The 22,957-nt window shown below is 33.8% G+C and overlaps 3 protein-coding genes across 3 annotated transcripts; all 3 read left to right on the top strand.

Moving 5' to 3' along the window:
• The first annotated feature begins 916 nt into the window (after nt 1-916).
• LOC149743260 (uncharacterized) lies at nt 917-6,061 on the top strand. Its single transcript, XM_089875892.1, has 7 exons — nt 917-1,057; nt 1,654-1,814; nt 2,265-2,374; nt 2,766-2,894; nt 3,697-3,833; nt 4,602-4,919; nt 5,310-6,061. The coding sequence occupies exons 1-7, from the start codon at nt 1,021-1,023 to the stop codon at nt 5,498-5,500; spliced, it is 1,083 nt and encodes a 360-aa protein (XP_089732018.1). The 5' UTR covers nt 917-1,020; the 3' UTR covers nt 5,501-6,061.
• Nucleotides 6,062-6,207: 146 nt separating this feature from the next.
• Nucleotides 6,208-10,138, top strand: LOC149743259 (uncharacterized). The gene is made up of 7 exons (XM_089875890.1): nt 6,208-6,770; nt 7,014-7,177; nt 7,486-7,592; nt 7,950-8,078; nt 8,344-8,489; nt 9,204-9,545; nt 9,790-10,138. Exons 1-7 carry the CDS (start codon nt 6,734-6,736, stop codon nt 9,966-9,968), a joined length of 1,104 nt encoding a protein of 367 aa, XP_089732016.1. The 5' UTR covers nt 6,208-6,733; the 3' UTR covers nt 9,969-10,138.
• Nucleotides 10,139-10,919: 781 nt separating this feature from the next.
• LOC149743258 (ATP-dependent zinc metalloprotease YME1L1-like) lies at nt 10,920-20,987 on the top strand. The gene is made up of 16 exons (XM_089875878.1): nt 10,920-11,072; nt 11,484-11,615; nt 12,498-12,654; nt 13,317-13,396; nt 14,009-14,165; nt 14,465-14,551; nt 14,846-15,007; nt 15,765-15,917; nt 16,454-16,586; nt 17,087-17,262; nt 17,602-17,763; nt 18,180-18,331; nt 18,603-18,684; nt 19,252-19,373; nt 19,897-19,980; nt 20,452-20,987. Exons 1-16 carry the CDS (start codon nt 11,040-11,042, stop codon nt 20,686-20,688), a joined length of 2,109 nt encoding a protein of 702 aa, XP_089732004.1. The 5' UTR covers nt 10,920-11,039; the 3' UTR covers nt 20,689-20,987.
• The last annotated feature ends 1,970 nt before the right edge of the window (nt 20,988-22,957 follow it).

Raw genomic sequence — 22,957 nt, 5'->3', positions numbered from 1 at the left:
ATACTTATAATGTAAATACCTTTGTTATTGTAAATCTACTTCAATTTAGCTTGTATTTATAGAATATGTTCACTGTAGAGCAGAGCTGTGTCCATCACACTGGTTGGTGCGTATAATATTAGACCAGAGATTGAGGGTATAACTTTGACGATGTTATTATTGTGGCGCGTGTGAGAAACGATTAACGCAATTGCTACAACCTGGTGGGCACTTACGAGTTACATACATGGTGACATGTAAGGACACTAGGTGTATGCATAGAACACTTTTGTTATAAAGTCTGTTCTTGCCCTACCAAGTGAGGATAAATAAGTTAAAATAATTGAAACATTCCTTCAAAGCTCTATATCATAACATCAATACATCTAGAATGAGTAATGCTGTTTCAAGAATTGTTTGTTTTTTAACTTACTCTAGTAACTTTTTTATAGGTGATGACACCATATGTAACTGTGTGGTTGTATTTATTCAGTCAATAGATTGTTGCTCGCCCACATAAGGCATGCATAAGACATAAGGCATGTGTAATATGTGGGGGTGCTATGAGCAATCTAACAATGCAGAGTAAAATGTAAAAATGAGATTAAAAAAAAATTTAATGAACCGGCATGTTTTTACTAAAATGTCTGTTTTATTAATAATGATTTAACTTTTTTTTTTTGTATTTCTCTTTGACGTGTGTTTTACTTGCAGCAGGATTTAATGTATCCCAACATATGTGTATCACGAAATTAGATGTGATTTTGTCAATCCATTGATAGCAAGTGTTGTTAACGAAATCCCCCACTGTTACACCTTAATAACAATTCATAAAAAGAAAAAGGCTTTTTCCAAAACAATGCCTGATGACTCGTCACATTTTTTAGCTTTATTCCAAGAATGAGTCATCATTTTATGGTTCAAAAGTTGATATCCTGTCATTTATAGAACGTCATGAAAATTTCTATTGATATGAGCTATATTATATCCCACACACATGTAAACAATATGTACAACATTAGTTAGCAGTCTAACTACAAGATGGATGTTTGGATATTCTGTTTATGCATATTTCTCGGTAAGTAAACTCATTGCTGAAAATTTTGTATATATGAAGTAGGGTGGGGGATTTGGGGCACCTTTAGCGCATAGTATCCTGATGGTGTTTTAAACAGTTAACAAAGGTCTACAAGAGTCGTGAAGATACGGTTTTAGAATTCTTTGAATGTTCTTTGTCTACTACCAAATGGGACAAAAAAAAAAAGCTGTCCCATCTTCCTCCACCCTATCATAACTATTTTGTAATAAGTTATATATTGTTAAAATGATTATTTAAGGTAGCTTAGCATAAATTTTGTTTGAATACGATAACCAAGATTACATCGATTAAAAAATTATTTTTATTACTAATGAAATAAAACTTTGCCAGAAGTATTGTAATTTATGTTTTTTGTGAATAGTTTTAGTTTTTTTAATATTTTCGGCAGTTTAATTTAATTTTTTTTTTGCAGTTTGGTAATAAATAAAAACACCAACAACAGAAAAACTAATGAAAGCTTGCAATAAAAAACCCAAACAAACTGATAAAACAATATTAATGTTTTTGAAAAATCAAACTAATTGTAAAACAAATTTTTAATTTTCAAACTAATTACATTATTTAATATATTTTAGGCGCCAAGCAATTGGGATTGGCAGAAGGCCATGGTAGGTTGATGGAACCCCCTAGCAGGTCCAGCATGCACCGCAGAATAAATGACCCAGAGATACGACCATATAAGAACATAATTGTTGCAAATTATAACGACATGGGCTTGAACTGTGGGGGGAGATCTGTAAGTTTAACTTTTTGTTGGTCTTGTGGGTTTGGTTGTACTTTTTGTCAATTTTTTCCTCTTTTACACTTTTTATGCAATAATTTAAACAACTCTTAGTTTGTTGGATACCCCTTCTCTTCGTTATTTCAAAAATATGATCTTCACTATCGTTTTAGAAGAAATATATAAAAAGTTTTTTTTTTGCTTTTTTGTAGTTTTTAGGATTACATAAAAATATTTAACATAACTTTATATTTAAGATTTCATATGTGCCGTTCCATATATAACATACATAGAAAAATATATTCATTACTTATATTATGTTTATATTGTTGTTTAATAATAACGTAATATAATATTTTTTTTTCTAAAAATACACAAATTTTAGAAAAAAGGCGTTTTTTAATTAAAGAATTTTTTTTAATTCTACTTTTGAAAAGCTTTAATTTCTAAAATGGTAACATACAGAATCAAATTGCAAATGGCGGCCGATGTGGAGTGTGTGGTGATCCATATAATGATCCTGAACCTCGCGAAAATGAGGCAGGAGGGAAATTTGCTCAAGGCTTTGTCACAAGGTATGTTTATCATCTATTCATTTACATTTATAAGCTTATAATGGTAATGGGTCTTAAATTACTGCCAAGCGTTTTTAATCTTCTCATATTTACATATTTGTTGTATATATATGTTTGTTAAGCTCCAAAACTTTTTTCCAAGTCCAAATTTTTAACATCAACTAAACTTGTCAGATTGGCAGTTATAAATGTATGTATGAGCTTTTGAATATTCAGACGGAGAGACAGACGGACAACAGGTCCACCCCTGTTATTCGCATTAAGTGCTACAAACCAACTCATAAAAAAATTGTGAAGTAACAAACCTAATCTTGGGTGCTATTACTTAAAAAATTAGTTGCTCATATTACTATTTATTCTAAAGCCACACTGATGGGCCTATGTTATATAGGAACTACCAGTGTGGACAACTTATACCAGTCACGGTGGAGCTCACAGCACCTCATCTCGGTTATTTTGAGTTCAGGATTTGTCCGTGGAATAACTTTGAAAAACCTGTCACCCATGAATGCCTTGACCAGTAAGTATTTTTGTCGTGCATTGATTAAAATTGTTGTTTTGCTGCTGTATCCTGTCTTTTCCTTTTCTAAAGCTTTGCAACCAAAATTGGGAGACAAATTATAGTTATTATTATTAATGTTATTATACTAGCATACATGATTTTTGTTGGTTTAAGTCATGTATGCTGTTACCTATGGCTGCTAGTTCCATGGTACAGTCAAGTTGCCAAAGTTATTGCACTCTGGATAAGCAGATGGCTTTATTTCTGGCAATCTGTTGTAGCAAATGTTTACTGGTTCCTTTATACAGTAAATTGGTTTTCTGTGCTAAGGTCTTGCAGTGTGGTACACCATGGGACCTGTAACACAGACTATAACTCAGAGGTTACGAGTTTAAGACTCGTCGCTGCTACCATTGTGGGCGTATATGTCTTTGGACAAGAAACTTAATAGAAATTACTCCAATTCAGTGGTCACTAATGAGTTTTCTAAATTGTCAGCCATACATCAAAAACATTCACCTCAAAGTTACATATTTTTTGGTCCGGCGCCGTGGCTCAGTGGTTTAGGCGCCTGCATCGAAGACCAAAGTGTTCCCGGTTCAATGCTTAACAGCAGTACCAACACTGACGGCGGTACCAACACGTCACTTCCGCACGTACAAGGGTGTTGGGGTAATGGGCCAAATCTGGCTTAAATCCCAGGTCCTCACGAACCTCACCCACACAGAATAGAAATGCATATTAGGCATAATCTGTATTATAATCTAGTAAAAAAACAATGTTTATATGATACTTACATGCATTTATATTTCACTATCAGACATCTCTTGTCATTTGAAAACCATGAGACCAGATATCCAATAACATCATCCATAGCACAAAGTTACAACATGAACGTTCAGCTTCCAACAGATGTTGTTTGTGAACAGTGTGTATTACAGTGGAGATATAGAACAGGTAAGATGGCTGGACCAGCACAAATAGTAAAGTTGTTTAAAAAATCTACTTAAAAATTTAGGATGAAACTTTGTAATGTTTTGTTAACAGTTTTAGTAGAGCGGTACCGGTCGCATAAACAACTTAAATGGACTTTTCGGGTGTTCGGGTAATGGGCCCAATCTAGCCTAAATCCCAGGTCCTTGAAAAGGACCTCACCCACAAAGAATAGAATATTAGAATAACAGTTTTAGTAATTTTCAAAATAAACATTTTAACTATGACTTAAAACTGGATTGAATTAGTTCGACATAAAATTGGGGCTTAGAAAAACAAAGTTTAAAAAGATAGTACTTGCCCATAAAACCAGTCATAATCTATCTTACATCTTAATGTAGGAAGTAACATTTATAATGTTGTGTACAATTTGTATGCAACAACAAGTATATGTAAAATGTTACCTGAGTGTTGGGGTGATAGGCCAAATCTGCCCTAAATTCCATGTTCTTAAAAAAGATCTCAACATTTTAAATGTAATGGGTTGGGAAAGATGGGACAGCTTGTCGTCTTATTTTATCGTCCCATTTGGTAGTAAACAATGGACATTTAAATAATTATAAAATCTTAGAACGTTGTTATTTGTTATAAACACAATCAGGATATTTGTATATTGTGTGCTAAAAGTGTCTTATCTTACCCCACCATACTATATAACAATTTTACATTTATAAAGCGTACATTTGTTTACTCTTTGTATAATATTAAATATGAAGACCTCTATTCAAACAGGTAATAGTTGGGGAACCGAAAATGGTGAAAGTGGAATAGGTTTGGGGCAACAAGAAGAATTCTATGGATGTGCTGATGTGGCTGTTGCTGATGGTGTTCCACCACCTGGGAATTCACCTGCTCCAAGCACAGTGTCAAGCAGTTCAACTTCTACAACAACAAGAAGACCTACAACAACAAAAACAACAACTGTTTGGCCAACAACAAGAAGACCTACAACAACAAAAGCAAGAACAACAACTATTTGGCCAACAACCACAACTACAACAACAACAACATATTCTCCTGCTAATGTTCCTCCAGCTGACAAGATAACAAGTATGTGATATAGTAGGATGGGGGAAGATGGAACAACTTTTTATTCTATTTTCTCGTCCCGTTTTGTAGTAAAAAGTGTTTACGGCAAAATGGTACGGGAAAAGAGAATGAAAAAGTGTCCCATATTCCTCCACCCTAATATAAATAAAATTTATGTCAAGTTATTTAACCTCGGGAAAATAGAATATGTAATAATATTTTGTACCGGAAAATAGAATAAAAAGCCGTTCCATCTTCCCCATCCTAATGTAAATTTATTTAATCTCGGAAAAAAATATATTTTATGTTATTTTGAAAAAGGTATTTCATCCTCCCCCGGCCTATTACAAATAAAATTTATGTCATGTTATTGTTATTTAATCTCCTTACACAACAAAAAATATACAACAGGTTGCAAAAACCAACCTATTATGATACCACTTCCCGTGAACGATGATTGTGATCGTTTCTACCAATGTTGGAACTCCTATATGAAACCATACAAAATGCGATGTGGTTCTGGCACCGTTTATAATCCTGATATACGTCGCTGCGACCACCCGTACAACGTTGCGCCACCGTGCGGAACAAGGCAGGGGTAAAATCTAAATAGCTTGCAGAAAATTTGAGTTGATGTGATAACGGAATTATCAAAAATTTACAAATATTTTTTTTACAATAAAATCAAAACTATTTAAAAATAGCGAGAACGTTGAGAGTCTTTATAGGTGTAGTTATTCACTTTAAAAGCGCGTTATTTTATGGAGTGCGTTTGGCAGCGAATTTAACTGTTTGATTCGTTTATTGATTTTTTCATTGTAGTTATAAGTTTGTGTAACATGCGTCTGTTTTCAGTGTTGTTCGTTTGCCTTTATAAATTATTTTGCATCTGAAACCATTACTCCGCAATTAACCAATCTATACGGGTTAATTACGGCAATTAACCCGTATAGATAACTTACACAATAAATATTCTTAGATACCGTTGAAACATTACCGCTATTGCAATCATGGTGTGCAATTCTCCTGCGCTTTTACTTAAACAAAAAGCAAAACTTTTTCCTAGCAAATGTGTCTTCTTATTTGGGCAGTGTAATAGTTTTTTCTTTGTTTGTTTGTTCGAAGCGAATTACGTAATAAACCGAATCACCAGTGTTTGCAAACATATGTATTGATTGACCTCATGTTGCTGGACGACTGAAAACATACACCTGGTATCGCTTTGCGCTTCTCATAAGCCCGAGAGACAAAACGCAAACTTCACTAATTGATTTCTTCGACAGGTTTTTATCGGTGTGTGTTTTACTCTCTTATCTTCACTTTGTTTAATGCGCAAAGGATATTTTATTGCAATCCACCGCCCGGGTACGAGTGAATCATAATGATCCATTTGAGACAGACGATAAACTTCAAAGACAGATGCGTTGCGTCACCGATTCGTACAGCTACGTCAGTTAATTTTACTGCTCGGCAAACAGCAATCACTATCCACTCGTACCCGCCCGCAAATTGTGGTTAAGTCGACAAGAAGTAACCAACCGTTGTGTAAATATTGCCGCGTATCATTTGCCGTTGCCATGGGGACGGCTGTTGATGAGAAAAGACAAAAGACATCGTCCATTCAGGAACAACAAACAAATTTAATAAGTAAATGAAATTTGCGAACGTGGGAGTTTTCTGTCCGTTTGAAAAACCTTTTTTCCTGACAAACAGGCCAATACTGCATAAATAGAGAGCGAAAATGGCTTATAGCATAACACAAACTACTAATCTCGAACTGGGATCATCTGGAAGTTTCATCAGCGCAAGAAAAATCATTAGATCTGCTAAGAAGAATGAAGTCTTTAGTTTTTAATGTTGTACTTATCCTATGTAAGTTGCGAGAAATTGCATATTATGTTTTCGCGCAAAATTTTCCAATTGCATTTTGTCATTTTCTTTTTAAATTTACAACTTTTTTTGATAATCCTAAATCTATAACCTTTGTAATTAATCTGTTATTTATTTCTTATTAGTTATGATTTTATAAATATTTATTTCCCAAAAACAAATATTTTCTAAAAAATGCAAAACTTTGTCAATAATCCGAAACTAAATAACTTATTTTATTTACAGCACTCGTGCGCATGCGCAGTACAGAGGGCCATGGTCGATTGCTACAACCGCCAAGCAGGTCCAGTATGTGGAGATACAAGTATACCGACCCTATGCTGTCTCCATACGCCGAAATCATTCAATCTAATTACGACGACAATGGTCTGAACTGCGGCGGCAAAAATGTACGTTGATGATAAGTCTACAAGAAAAATAATTAGACAAATTAAATAGAAATAGAAAATAAGCAATATTAATAGTTCGATAAAAAAATAGGTTTGTGCTCAAGGCTCACTTCGGCAACTAGAAACATCTGGCTTAACAGTTTTTTGCATAACTTTAGGGTTAAACTGTAATTAAGTTGAAATTCTTTGTATATCCCATTCGAACAACCCCTATGTTTAAGCTAAATTATATATTTTCGATTCCTGTTAATTTTTTTGATCGGCTATTAATTGGTATTACCTTCACTAATCGAATTGTTTAATTCCAGACACAAACTCTTAACGAAGGTCGATGCGGCGTTTGTGGAGATTCTTACACTGCTGCTGTGAAAGAGAATGAAGCAGGGGGGAAATATGCACTGGGTATCATTGGCAGGTATTTACAGCTGTTTATCTTTAACATAGTAGGGTAGGGAGAGACGGGACATATTTAGCACATATATAATACTCAAATATCCTAATCGTGTTTTAAATAGTTAACAGCGAAAGGGAGTCGTATAAGGATACAGTTTTATAATTCTTTGAAGTTCTACGTTAACTATACCAAATGAGACATGAACATATAGAATAAAAATGTGTCCCATTTTTCCCACCCTGCTATATATATGACCTTGCCGCCCTTGCGTTACCTGTTAAATTATTGCAAATAATTTACATCTGTTTTTGTTATGCGTGTTTGCTAATTTTAGTCGGCAGTGGTTCAGAGCAATGACATTCGTTTTTGCATTCGCAGAATTTATTCTCCTGGTGAAATTATTGACACTCAAGTTGAAATAACTGCGGAACACAAAGGCTACTTTGAGTTTCGTCTCTGTCCATGGGATAACGTTCATGTACCAGTCACCCACGAATGCTTGAACCAGTAAGTTATAAATCCCCTTTTTTTTCGAGATAAACCGGCGTCATATACAATTGTTAGTGCGCTCGACTCTAGTCCAAAGGTCTCGGTTTCGGGCCTCGACGCTGTCACCATTTTGGTAAATTAAAATAGCCGTGCCATCAAATGAAACTTAAACAATAAATTGCCCGATATATTAAATATGATTGAATTAAATTATGCAATTGCAAAATTAAACCGCCCACAAACGTATATAGTTACTAAAATGCAAAATGGCGACTTTTTGCAGAAGGTTGTTGTCGTTTGCTGACGGAGAAAAGAAATGGCATTTGCCCCAGGACGCCGATCTTGCAAAGGGAGTTCACAACATAAAAGTTCAACTGCCTAGTGATGTCTTATGCGAGCAATGCGTTTTACAGTGGAGATACAGAACAGGTAAATTTCGAAACTATTTTTGTAATTTTATTAGAAAAAAGTTACTCAATAGCAATGGCCACGAACGGACTGACCAATTCGTGTTTAAAATCATGTTAGCTTAACGTCAAGTATCACATATTGGTTTGGGAGTGGTATGACTAAAAATAGCCAGACCTACCTTGCAGAAAAACATTAAATGCTTGTCACCGCACCCACCAAGACAAATAATCTAAAAATAACCCATTTATATTTAATTCTGGTGTTTATCGCAAAGACAAGAAGTAAACAAAGATAAGAAACTTATTATTGCTGACTAATCTAAATAAACGTCCAGTGACAGCAAGTCGACTCCGTAAATAAAAAATCGGGTTTGGCAACTTTGTCAAACCTCAGCGTGGTTGCTACAGAAAATAGATAGTTTGCAATGGACATGGTATTTGTCTTTGATGACAATTTGTGTAGAATCCCTGTGTTAAATTAATCAAGGGGAAAAGTGTATTCTTTAATGATTAAAACATATAGTAGGGTAGGGAAAGATGGAACACATTTTCATTCTATTTTCTCGTCTTATTTGGTATTAAAAAAAATGACAAAACCGTATCCCCACGACTCCCACGAATCTTTGTTAATTGTTTAAAATATGATAAGAACATTTGTATTTTATGTGCTAAAGGTGTCCCATCCTCCCACCCTACTTATATAGGTGTTTTATGTAACAATTTAACTTAACAGGAAACTCATGGGGTTATGAAGACGGAAAGGAAGGTATGGGACTTGGACAACAAGAAGAGTTTTACGGCTGTTCAGATGTTGCGATACGAGGAAACATTCAGCCTTCCACCACTTTTACTGTACCGACAACCAGATCGACTGTAACTCCTGAAATGTTGTCAACTACCCGTCTATCGGTCCCTTTATCAACAACAACAAAAACATTAAGTTCTAGTTCAGTTTCGACTTCAACAAAAAATCCAGGGGTTGCCAGCTCAACTATGACGTCATCTACAACATCAACGATTGGTGAACACGTGGTCACGGACTCGACTCAAACTCCAAGCATTGCAACACCACCAGGTAAAAAAGATTTGAAATACCGGGGTTTGAATATCTTAGTTGTGGATTTTTAATTGTACGGAGTTGTTATAGCACATTGGTTAGCGTTCCTTCCTCTAAGGCTGCTTTGACGACAATTGTTCCTAATATATGTTGCCTAAATGGTTGTTCAAATTCGAAGCCACGAAAGGATGAATACGATGTCTCGTATTCAGAATACTAATCTTCATAAATACCTGTATTTACATTTCCAAAATTATTGCAGATTGCAGCCAAGTGATGCCAGGGAAAATGTTCTTCAGAGATTGCCACAGTTTCTACATTTGCGCCCATTCATTTCTTCCACCTTACAATCTCCCATGTCCAGAAGGAACCGTTTATAGTAGAGTTGGTGATATGTGCGATCACCCATATCTTGTGGACGCGCCGTGTGGATATTTATAATTTTAACATGGCATTAACCGCGTATTTATAACTGTATAACTGTAATTACCGTACACTGCTATCAATCTCAGTAAAACTAGCTGTATTTGGGCATTTTTCCATCTTTTTGTGCACATTTTGTTAATCTTTATATTGGTGTTTTTTGCAATAAAATTTTACTCTAAACTTCGCATTTACAGCAATGTTTTTACATGTCAAAGTTAAAATTGACAACAATTGCCCAACGCTTTTATACTACCATGCTTTTGACAAAGGGGCATTCTCCTACTAACTTTTATTTTTGCTAAATTATAAAAACGCTTTGGATTGAAAATAAAAAAGAAATCAATTGATTAACCAACCGCGAATGGGCGCTAGAGTGACAACATTCATGTGTTTTCTATGGGCTATTGGAAAGAACTAGGTTTTCATGTCATTACGTAAGAAGGTTATTCACGTAGTCGTAAGGGATCAATCAGAGCCATAGAAATACCGAGTAGTCCAACCCATTGTTACGTAAAACACAAATTGAACGGCAATTTGGTTCCAAAATAACACAGTAGGTATAGGGAAAATGTATGTTTTTCGGTAAATTAAAGAAAAACTTGGGCCTAAAAACAAATTTAAAGGTTGAAAAATGTAAAAAACATGTGTTATTTGTTTTCTGTGTCAAAAAAAGTCAAAAATTAGAATTAGAAGCGGTTGATTTGCGACATTTTAGTCATTTAATGCGGCTAAATTTATACATTTTTTCTAAAAAATGTTGGTAAGGTAAATAGAAGCTGTTTTACACCTTCCCACAATAGGAAAACACAAACAAAACTTAACAGGTTCGTTTAAACCCATTGTCAAAGTCACCACTTTTGCTCTATTTTGGACACACATAGACGGCAGTTGGACTACTCGGTGTTTATACGACTCTGGGATCAATTAGATAGAAGGAAATAATTTTGGTAATCTTTTAATGTAGTGTTGTAGCATATGGTATGCACCTTAATGCATGTTCGTTTTTTTCGTTTAACAGATTACTTTGTTGCTTAAAATTATAAGTACAAAAACGGGTTGCAATATAAAATAAGGTTAACCACAGAAATGCTTTCATCTACTACGATATTAAATCCTCAGGTATTTGATCTAAATTACTTTATTTTATTTCTAAACCTAAAATTCAAGATATTGTATGCGGATACAGAATTAAACCATAGTGGTCTATGGTCTTAAATAGGGTGCTACGTGCTAGTGAAGAACCCCCCCCCCCCCTTTATCTTATTTGCTAACTACTAACCCCTGACCATCAACCTCTAACACTTTTCGCCAGCGTTTTCTGCGTTGTTTGAAAGGCGGAGTATTCTTCAGTTTTCACTAGTGCCGGTTTCTGTACTGTTTATAGCAGTCAAGATCCAGTCCATATTGTAAAGACTGCATTACATTTTTACGTTTGTTTCCTGCCGCTATTTCATTTCACTTATAAAGAGAAAAAAAAATATATATTCGACAGCAGCTCTTATGAGAGATTTCAAAGTGTTTTTTACCCAGATAATTTCACCTCTTGTTGAAAGTGGGCTTAATGCTGCGAGGAGATTAAACTCAACAAGCAAAACAGCAAACAAGAAGACAAAAAATGAAGATACAAAAGTGTCAGTCGCAAATCCACAGTCACAACTTCGAGTAAATATATTTGAATGTATCAATAAATGTAACTTACTTTATTCTCGCGTGGAAAAATGACAGTAAATAAACACAGATGTTAATGCACCTCGTGCCAGTTCACGAGTTACCATATATTTGTGGTTATACCAGTTTACTGAATGTTATAATGATTTATATATGCACAGTAATATATTATATACATATAATCAATGCTATATTCCTATTAAGAATCAAATAGATAAGCCGATGAACCAAAAAAATATCAATAACCTTCCTTTTCATATAATGTACTCGATTCAAACACATGTATTATTCACTTCTATCTTAATTGGTATTTAATCCACTAGTGATTTGAAATTGCAATGCACTTTTTGTTGATGTTTTAGAAATAATAAGTTATTAACTGTATTATTCCCACCTTGTTCACTCTCACTGTATAGATGGCCCAAAGCAATAGTTGTTCTAATTTACAAATTACTGCTGCAACAGTCAAATAAAAATGCCTCAAAATGGATGAAACCTTTTGAAGTTTTTGTTTCAGTAACCAATTAACACTAAAGTAATTATAAACTGAAAAGTTTCATAAATTTACTATTTATAGTGATTTTGATATTCACCCAAGTTAAGGAAAGCAGCCAATTTAGTTGTAGCTTTTACAGTGTTAAGTCTTGGGAGTTTGGGACCTTGGGTTTTGCTATTTTTTTCAGGTTTATAATTTTTTTCAAAATTTCAAATTTACTATAGTATACTGCACTAATCGGTTCCAATAATTTTACAATTCTTCGTTTTCTTTTAACATTTACTGTGCCTACACCAATCAGTTCCAATGATTATATTATTCTTGCTATTATATTACCTTTGATATAGGTACCAGATATAGTTTTCATTTTTTTTTCACAGATTCCATTCCTGCCAAGTTATCTTGAGCGTATGATGCCATACACTTCCTTCCTATCTGCACTGAGGGAAATTCAGATCAACCTACCCAAACCCCATAATGCTAGCACGATTTCCCGTATAATTCATGCCAACTTAACCCACAGCTCTACTATGCCATGTATGTACTGCGTTTATTTGTCACAAACTTTCAGTTAATGCATAATAATGTGTTGTAGTATATGAAAGTTAGGGGCCTAAATTTTGTATATGGCCATTTGGGATCACACACTCAGCACTGTTAAAATTTGTTATGTTTATATTTCTTTTTTTTAAATTTTATTTAATTTTTTTTTAAATATGTATATACATTCTATAATAACATAAAGGCCCCAAAATGTTATTTTCCAAGCAATAGTTTATTTGCTGGCAACTGGATAAAAATTACAGATGCAGATATGTTAAACAAATCGAGGCTGTTTTAATGATGGACCTGTGACCTGGGCTAGTACCATGGGTGTTAAGTGTTCACAGTCATGAACAGGGGTTACAATTTACAAATGAAAGGTTTGGAAATACCTTTTGACTGCTTGGCTGGTCAAATCAACTGTTGGCTGGTTGTGTTTGCTTCAGTACTGTGTATTTGCATGTGTTTGACATGGCCCAGTAGCGCAGCCAGAAAAAATATGGAGGAAGGGGGGGTTTAAACTTTAAACAATTTTTTTTTTATAAAATATAAAAATTAACATGTTTTGTTATATAGTTTTTAAAAGGGAGAAGTCGTGACCCTCAAAACCCCTTGTTGTGCCACTGAGTTTGATCATACTGTTATTGAATTTACAGGGAGAACACAACATGTTCGAACTTTCAAAACCAAACGAACAGTAATGGAAGATGAAATGTCAGAACAAAAATCCTCACAGGTAAAATTCATTTACAAGACATTGTTGATTTATCATGCTATCTCTCTTTAGCTGTGTGTGCAGTGGTTTCACATATATTGTGGAATTGTATTAGTGAAACAATGTGTAACAATTCGGTTACAGTATTAATCATTTTGTTAGGGCAGTATGTTATTTGTAATTGCATATGTCTGTATGGGGTATAAGACAAATGTGCCTTAATCCCAGTAACTTCAGTTATAAGCGATGTATAGCTTTTGAGTGAATGAATGAAATAATGAATGTTACTTTGCTTTATCCTTGCATAGCCAGAAAACGACACTATTTATAAGTTATAACACAAGGTGTTCTATTTCATACACCTCGTGTTATCTTACAAGTGTATGTCCCTTTTAGTTAATTATTTTGGGGGTGAATTTTTCCTTTTTTTTGCATGTATGGCTGATAATTTGAACAGCATGAAATATTAGTGACCACTGGGTTGGAGCAATTGTCGTTAAGTATCTTGTCCAGGAACACATATGTAAGCCCACAATGGTAACAGTGACAAGTCTTGAACCCATTACCTCTGGGTTAGAGGCAGGCGCGCTAACCACTTTGCCACGGCGCCTGACACTAATTTTGTTGATTTAGAAAAGTGGCAAAACAACCGTTGACAAATCAGCAATTGATGACAATATTCAAAGTATGTTGAAAACTTATGATCTACCAACAAGGACTTCTACATTGTTAAGACTTGGGGTGGAAGAAGGAATACAGTTGGCTAAAGCTAATGAGGGGAAAAAATCCGGTAAAATTTCGTTAAATATGCTATCTATAATGAAGTATTTATTTGAGATATAGAAAAAAGGGGAATTTTTAGAATTTTTTTTCTAATTAGACTATACAAAAAATTTGGTCATGTAAATTTTCTGTATAGTCTATATTATAATTTAATTTCAACTTAAATCATACCAGCTTTGGTGATGAGAAAGTATTCTTTTATTGATGTTATTTCTTTAACTGCTTTTTCACAGTTGTTACACTAAATAATTAATATTAAACATCATGCTACACATCGGAAAATATTATAATTTCTTTCTTTCTTAGGCTTCAATTTTCAAGTTGACCCACTGGGGTTTTTGCTGGTATTCATTTTTGTGATTCTTGCTTTTCGTCTTTATAAAACTGTGCCAGGTATGTGTGCATTGTCACATAACATCAATGTGTGTTATTTTACTTGATTGCTTTTTTTAAGTTTAGAGCTACTGTCTAACAAGTTTCAGATTTTATTTCCTTTTTTTTATGTTTTGCTGAGAATCACTTGTACTTTTTAAACATTGTTGCTTTTTTTTACTTTCACATTTTTAACAGTAGTTTAATACGTATATATTTTATATATATATATATGTATATATTTCATTTTTTTCCCCAAAAAAATTTTTTTTCTAAATTACCTAAAAATTGGTAAAAAAAGTTTTTATTTTTTAGGCCGAGAATTTTTCCGGACTGCTGATGAAAGCGGGATCATCACGGATGTTCGGTTCGAGGATGTTTGTGGGATGGATGAAGCGAAGAATGAACTCGAGGATGTTGTCGATTATTTACGAGATCCCGACAAGTTTACACAACTCGGGGCAAAACTTCCAAAAGGTAAAGGGTGCACATTACAGAATTTCTAATTTGTGAGACTCAAATCTGTCTGGATTTAAATATTTACGGGATTTGGTTTTCTGTTTAATGACGCCATCATATATCATGTGTTAAGATATATTAAAAGGTTTTAACAAATATTGATTTTGAAAAGAATTATCCTTGTATTTGTGGGGCTTTTGAAAACGTTTTGCAACTTTGTTTTAAAGATTGCTATACCTTTCGCATCATACACCGTTACAGATCAGGCGTTTGTTGTACAGATGAGACACATTTGACAGAAGGTTTAATTACTCGTAAGCAGAGGCATAGATGCCAAGCCTGGGATTTTTATGTATTAATTAGTAAACATTTGAACCAAATTATTTCATATGAATGCAAGTTTAACAATGCTCCCTTTCGTGCATTTTTTAAAGTTTGTCGTACGTAACTAGAAGATTGTTTAAAAATGATACTGCCACCATTCGTGGAGGTGTGTCTGGCGCTACAGACAGACTTTACGTCAGTAATTGCTACAACAGTTTTTTATTAATAAAATTTTTAAGTTTAAACGATAATAAAATCAACAAAAGTGAAAAATATTAAATAAAAAAAAGAAAAAAAAAATTATTTACAAAAAAATAAAAAATTTTGCCTACAAATTCATACATAAATAAGGCAGACACAGGTACTTCCAACATTAGTGGTGGTGGTACTTACTACTAAATCTATTTAAAAACTCATACTGTTAGAGTACAAAGTGTTATTTTATCCCCAGGTATTCTGTTGATTGGACCACCAGGTACAGGGAAGACATTGCTGGCAAAGGCAGTAGCAGGGGAGTCTGGGGTTCCTTTCTTTTACACAGCTGGTTCTGAATTTGATGAAATGTTCGTTGGGATTGGCGCTTCACGTATTCGCAAGTTATTTGGTGAGTGAAAGTGTGGGAAAAAATTATTTCAGGGTTGGGGGGGAGGGGGTTACTGTTTTTTCTTGCCCAAGACACATGCGCTAACTATGGTAGCAGCGATGAGCCTTGAACCTCTTACTTCTGGGTTAGAGGCAGGCGCACTGATCAGTAATCACTTTGCCACGTCGCTGAAGTAAATTAAAAAAGATAAATTTTTAGGTTGGTTTATAATAATGTAGCACACACATGTTTGTGACAAAAAAATGATGATGGATGATCTTAGTCATTAGTATATGCGATAATTTATACTTGCTAAAAAAAGATTGATTCAACCGAGAGATTGCCTCTAGCTATAGCTATTCGACTAGGTTTACTGTGTGTATTAGTTAAGAGGGGTGGACTTAAACTTTTGCTTCAACCAATGGTTGCTTTACACCCTTATTATAGCAACCCTTTATTTTTGCGCCAATTTTAGCAAACCGCTGTCAAGTTTTCAAATTCTTTCCAATTACAATTTTCCTTTTTCAGAAAATTGTTAAAAGCTTAAAATCTTTCAGAAAACGCTCGTAAACAAGCTCCTTCTATCATTTTCATCGATGAAATTGATGCTTGTGGCAGCAAGCGAACAAATTCATCTCTGCAACCCTTCGCACGACAGACCATCAACCAATTACTGCAGGAAATGGACGGGTAGGTAACTTGAACTAGAGTTGAAAATCCAACCATGTGTCTTGAACAATGGTGCTGTACATGCAGAATTCGCACACATGCAGTGAAATTAATTATAATACCCTATGTGAATATTCTGGGTCCACATAGTAACAGGTTAATTGGTAATATCGCACCCATTAGGTTGTTAAGTTAACTCAATAATATGCCGTAAACAACATTTTTTTAAATATAGGCACCTATATTCATGAGTGTTTCATGCAGTGCTTTTACTAAACTACTATCTAACTATACATTCTCATATGTAGGCATAGTTGTCTAGATCTGTTTTTAACCTTTTAGAACCGCACATCATATTTTGTTTTTTTGAATCCGTTTGTGGCTCATTGTAGTTTTAATGGTCCACATTTTACTTATTTTTAATTCATTTCTCATTCATTTTTCCCCACCCAAAATATTTTTCCAGCCCAAATTTACAAACTCAATTTCTTACAATTTACCACAACCTTACCCTCACACAGGTTCACGAAAAAAGAACCAGTGATAGTCCTTGGGGCAACCAATACTGGTGAAGTCCTGGACAAAGCCTTGACCAGACCCGGGAGGTTTGACACCCAAGTACAAGTGTTGTTACCTGATATACAAGGAAGAAAAGATATATTTAGTCTCTATATTGGAAAGCTAGATATTAACATAGGTGATTTAAACATCTAAATATTAATTTTTACTTTTTAAGATAAAAAAACCTAATGTTATAAGTTATTATATTGTTTTATATATATATATATAAATTTTTTTATTAGTATTTTTTTTAAACTTAAAATATATATATATATATATATTTTGTTTATAAACAAAAAGAATATGTATATTTAAGTTCTAGGGTAAGGGTAACTTGGACAACTTTTCATTTTATTTTCTCCTCCCAATAAAAAAATGTTAACTTCTAAAAAAATTCTAATTTTTGTAAGCTTGTCTAAGCACACAATCTTTCATTTTTTTCTTCAGTGTTTCCAATTCTTTATATTGTTCCCAGACAACCAGTTAAACCTTGACAAACTGGCAGCACTGACCATTGGAATGACAGGTGCTGACATAAGTAACATCGTCAACCAAGCTGCACTTCGTGCTGCTAAGTTAAACAAGCAACGTGTGGACCAAGATGACCTGGAATATGCACTCGATAAAGCTAAGATGGGTAAGACGAAAAAATTAACAAATGTTTTGCATTTGTTTTTTTTAAATAAATTTTTTTGTAGTTTTTTTTTGGCCCTTAGGATTACCACAATATTTGAATTGAATATTGTATATATTTTGTCTAAGTAGTTACCATTTTAAATTTGAGCCTAAAGCAGAGGGTCATGTGTCAGAAGTTCCGCCTAATTCTATATTATGGTGTATGACATATTAGACACTATGACACACACATATATATATAAATATATATATATTTCAATTGATCAATTCGAAATAAATACCTAATAAAAAGTAAAGTACATCACATTGTTCCTAACTTATAAATTCAAAAAAATCACTCCAAAATGTCTTTATGTAGAGTTCCTATATATATTTATTATTTATATATGTATATATAACACAAGACGTTTTTCACAGGTCCGGAGTTAAAAAGTCGAATCCGATCAGAATCAGAGTTACGCAACACTGCCCACCATGAAGCTGGTCATGCCCTTGTAGCTTACTATACACCAGCTGCACACACAATATATAAAGCAACTATACGACAACGTGGGCCTGCTCTTGGCCATGTAAGTTTGAACATATAATGTTTTTGAATGAAAGATTGTAACTTGCTTTATTATTGTGTGGCTGGAAAACGACAGTTGGTATAACATTATTGTTCTCTTTATATGCCGCTTTCTATCGGTTATATTTTTTAAATAGAAGTTTTATAATAAAAAAATGCTAAGCTATTTTTCCTAATCTAAAAAAAGTCCTGTACTAACCCCAAAAATTCCCTGTACCATCCCGAAAATTCACTATACTAACTTTCTAACTTTATAAATTAATTTTCCACAGGTTTCTTTAATACCTGAGAAGGAAAGCGAACAAAGTTTGTCGAAAGCTCAAATCATATCCATGGTGGATGTTTCTATGGGGGGTGGGTGGTTTAATATTGTTGTTTAAAGAATTACTTACTCCCAGATTCTTTTCTATTTCTATTCTATTCCCAGATTCTTTTCTATTTCTATTCTATTTCCCAGATTCTTAATCAAAATTTTAAAATATTTTTTTAGAGTTAAAGTAATGACAACTACACAACACAAAATAAATTTCCACACAAATATGAGTAAATATATGGTTAATATTGGAATGTGGGAGTTTTTAACAGTACGTGAGCAAAACCACACTAAGTTGTTGGATTTGAACTGTAATGTCACTTTGAGGATATTAGATTTAACTACTAGTTTTAGTTTACTAAACTTTTTTTTATACTGATTTTCTTGTCCTAATTGGTAGTAAACAAATAACATTCAAATAATTATAAAGCTGTATCTTCACGGCTCCCATATACCGTTGTTAATTGTTTAAAACCCAATCAGAATATTTGGATATTATGTCCTAAAGGGGGCCCCTCTTCTTCCCCACCCTACTATATTCATTCCTTCATACTGCTTCTCTTGCTAACCAGTGCATTAAAATAACTAGAAAACAATCCACATAACAGGCAGAGTAGCTGAAGAATTATTGCTTGGCAAGGAGCATGTAAGCACTGGGGCATCTTCGGACATCAACAATGCAACAGAGTCAGCGTATAAACTCGTTTGTATGTACGGAATGTCAGAAAAGGTTCGTGAAAAAAATACTTAAAATTTTTGGTAAATTTATGTAAATAATTTTAGGATATGTTTTCATATCCACACCCTGTTTTAAATTTGTTATCCGTTTTAAAAACAATGTGGATTTTAATATAGTGCTGATTTATTTTGGGTTTTTCAACATAACATTCTCAATTTCTGCACAAATTATTTTTGTAACACCACACATAACGTTAACATTGTAATTTAAAGGTTCCTAAAATAAACAGATTTTAGTATTTTAATATAAATAAAGGATGAGGATCCGTTTTTTTATTTCCACAGCCTGTTCTGAGCTTATTATTTATTTTCAGGAAGAAAAAATTTTTTAAATAAAACAAAAACAAAAAATTGCGTAATTATTACTACTTGCTGTAATAATTTCGTTATTTTCAATATTGCACAATTTATTTTTACAACACTGCACTACAAGTTAACGCTATACCACCAATATAAAAACTAAATATTTGCAATTAATGAGTATGTACTTGCCAATGAAGTCTCTTTCTTCACAGCTTGGCCTTATGACGTATGACATGCAACATTTAAGTCAGGAAACAAAAAGAGCTGTTGAAATTGAAGTGAAAAAGTTACTAGAAGTAAGTTTGCTTGTGCTTATGTTGCGTGAAAAATATGCTTGAATGAATGTAACTTATTTATCCTCGTAGGAAAAGGACAGTAGTTATAACACGAGTGTTCTGTTTTATACACCTTGTGCCTGCTGACAAGTTACCACATGTGTAACTTTGTGGATGTTTTTTTATTTTTTATTTTTTCACTGAATTGAAACAATTGCTGTTTAAGTGTCATGTACTTGGCCACATATGTCATAAATGGTATCAGAATCAAACATGGAACCCCATTTCCATCAGTTATTATTTAATATTAAAGCGCTTTACCCACGGTGCCGTAAAAGTATTTACGAGCTATTAGAACTTTAATTTACCTTTTTTTGCAGAAAATCTTATGCAAAAAAATATTTTTTCGAAAATCTTATGCAAAAAAATATTTTTTCGAAAATCTTATGCAAAAAAATGTTTTTTTCGAAAATCTCACAGCATTTTTTGCAGAAATCTTACGAAAAAGCGAAAGAAATGATTGTCTCGAAATCTTACGAACACAAGCTGCTTGCCGAGGCATTGTTAAGATACGAAACAGTAACGATGGATGAAATCAAAATTCTGCTCGATTCCAAAGACATTAATTCCATTGAAAATATGCGCCTGCATACCCAGCAACAAAAAATTTTGCAAAAAAGTGAATTAGAAAAATTAAAAGACGCCTTAGCACCAGGCCTGCTGTGCTAATGTTTTGTTCAACTGTCTCAGCAACAAGGTAGACCGTTTTATTCAAACTGAATTTCAGCCACTTTGTTTATAACTGCAATTTAAGTAGTCTTGCGTGTGTAAATACAATCTTATTATTTTGTTTTCTTTTTGAGGGAAATTTGAATCTGTAAATTCTTCATTTGCAAAACTGCGTTCATTTTCATTGGCAAAAAATAATCTTTATAATATTGATATTTCGAAATCTTCTTGTTTGCTTTGCGGTTAAGATTTTACTCGCCGATTCCGCTATATAATAAAACAATGAATGAATTCCATTATCTCTTCGTCCATGTATCAGTTAAGGCCATTTATCTGGCATTCTTATCTGAAACGAATTGTTATTAACACTGCAAAATGTTTTTTTTGCTGTTTTACAATACTGAGCCACGGCCTACAGCCCTACCAGAACCGAGTAGACCGTAACTAAGCATATACAGCATTAGATGCTTCAAACGGTTTCTTATAACTTAAAATTGCGTTACCATGTACAGAAACTTTTTTTATACGGAAGTTATTTAAAGCGGACACGTTGATTTTAAAACACATGCGAATATGTGATGTCTTAACATGTCTCTTAATGAATTAACGATACATAGCCTAACTTTCAGACTTAACAGGATTCGAAAACGTTTTAGAATGTAGGTTATAGGTTTGTACTTTGCGTTAAACTGAATAAATTATAACTGAAAGAATGAATGAATGTAACTTACTAACTAGTGTGTTTCATTGCGCAATTTTCATGGAACAGAAATTATACCTAATCCTACTTGTTGTCTATTGATTAAATCAATGAATAGACGTATAATTGCCACAAAGGTAGCAGCATCGAGCATTAAACAAAGCGCTAACCACTAGCCACGGCATATTGAATTAAATGTACACCGTCGATGGACAACTTCCGGCTTTGTTTTCGCACTTTTCGAGTTCTTTTTCGAGAAATCTCTTTGCCAAGCACAGACACGCATGGTAACTTTAGAGATATTCACGATTTAACGCTTGGTTTATTTTAATGAAAAATCGTACAGGCGTTAAGCGTATCTGGTTCACACTTTATCAAATGTTTCGTGAACGAAATTCGGCCTCTTCGGAAACTTAAGACAAAATGCGATGCATAAACTTTCGAATACCAAAAGAGGGTGTTTTTAAAACTACAGAACATAAGATTATTTTTTATCTCGCTTTGTTTTATTTATCTCTTCGAAAACGATAACGAGGCTCATACTATTGCAACATCAACGATAGGTAAATCAACAGCAAAACGGGAATCAACAGTTTGTGGCAAGCAAAGGCGACCATGTACAAATGAGCCAATTTTCATTTTGCGCTTTGATTCAAAGGTAGGGGAGACGGAGATTCTCTCTATTCTCCAATGTCCGCCAGCCCGTAACCGTTCGTGCCCGCAAGCCAGGTTTCGTCACTCAGGCTTGTCCACTTCACAAGCACTTGTACAAAACGAAGCAATCGTTCGATGGGCGGGTCTGAAAAGTTTGCAGGGCAGAAACTCAAAATGTTTGTGGATATATTTAAAAACGCGAAGTTTTACAGCCATTTGTAGTTTGGTAGATTGTAAAAAATAAGTTTAACAAAGATAGTATACAGATGCAGGTGTTAGCCTGTTAAAATATTTAGTGAATGTATTTATTAAATGACGAAATGTTGTTGTCGTGATCTCCGTGTTATTTTATTTTTGGGGTTAAAAAATCAGCTTAACTTTGAACTGCAAGTTTAATATTATTATAGTGGGGTGGGGGAAGGTGGGACACCTTTAGCACATAATATCTAAATATCCTGATCGTGTTTAAAACAATTACTAACGGTCAATGGGAGTCATGGGCATATAGTTTTATAATTTCTTAAATTTTCTTTGTTTACTACCAAACGGGGCGAGAAAATAGAGATAAAAGGTGTCCCGTCTTACCCCACCCTACTGTATAGTTTGTGTTAAGTTATAGAAACAAAATACTTTTATTTTGAGTTTGCATTAATTTGGTTTGAAAGTTTGCCGAGGAATGAGAAGTCATATTTTGAGTAGTCTCCTTTAACATAAACAGCATAAATTGATCGGAGGCGACTTATTAAGTCAAAGATTACAAATATCATATTATCGACTACTAATACTCGTTCGTCTCGTTCTGCAAAATGTTTATTTCCAGAAAAAAAGTAATATAGTACGGTGAGGGAAAGACGGGACACCTTCTGCACATAATATTCAAATATCCTGATCTTGTTTTAAACAATTTACAACGGT

Source organism: Ciona robusta, chromosome 1, assembly GCF_009617815.1.
Source record: "Ciona robusta chromosome 1, ASM961781v2".
NCBI lineage: Eukaryota > Metazoa > Chordata > Ascidiacea > Phlebobranchia > Cionidae > Ciona > Ciona robusta.
Note: the sequence above shows the minus strand (reverse complement) of the source record. Positions and strands in the feature narration are given on the sequence as shown.

Excerpts from the sequence above, each read along its gene's own strand:
- LOC149743258 (XM_089875878.1), top strand. The coding sequence starts at position 11,040 with ATGCTTTCATCTACTACGATATTAAATCCTCAG. Across the intron at positions 13,397-14,008 it reads CAGAACAAAAATCCTCACAG|AAAAGTGGCAAAACAACCGT; the intron begins GTAAAATTCATT and ends TTGTTGATTTAG. Across the intron at positions 14,166-14,464 it reads TAATGAGGGGAAAAAATCCG|GCTTCAATTTTCAAGTTGAC; the intron begins GTAAAATTTCGT and ends TTTCTTTCTTAG.
- LOC149743260 (XM_089875892.1), top strand. The coding sequence starts at position 1,021 with ATGGATGTTTGGATATTCTGTTTATGCATATTTCTCG. Across the intron at positions 1,058-1,653 it reads CTGTTTATGCATATTTCTCG|GCGCCAAGCAATTGGGATTG; the intron begins GTAAGTAAACTC and ends AATATATTTTAG. Across the intron at positions 2,895-3,696 it reads ACCCATGAATGCCTTGACCA|ACATCTCTTGTCATTTGAAA; the intron begins GTAAGTATTTTT and ends TTTCACTATCAG.
- LOC149743259 (XM_089875890.1), top strand. The coding sequence starts at position 6,734 with ATGAAGTCTTTAGTTTTTAATGTTGTACTTATCCTAT. Across the intron at positions 7,593-7,949 it reads GCACTGGGTATCATTGGCAG|AATTTATTCTCCTGGTGAAA; the intron begins GTATTTACAGCT and ends TTGCATTCGCAG. Across the intron at positions 9,546-9,789 it reads AAGCATTGCAACACCACCAG|ATTGCAGCCAAGTGATGCCA; the intron begins GTAAAAAAGATT and ends AAATTATTGCAG.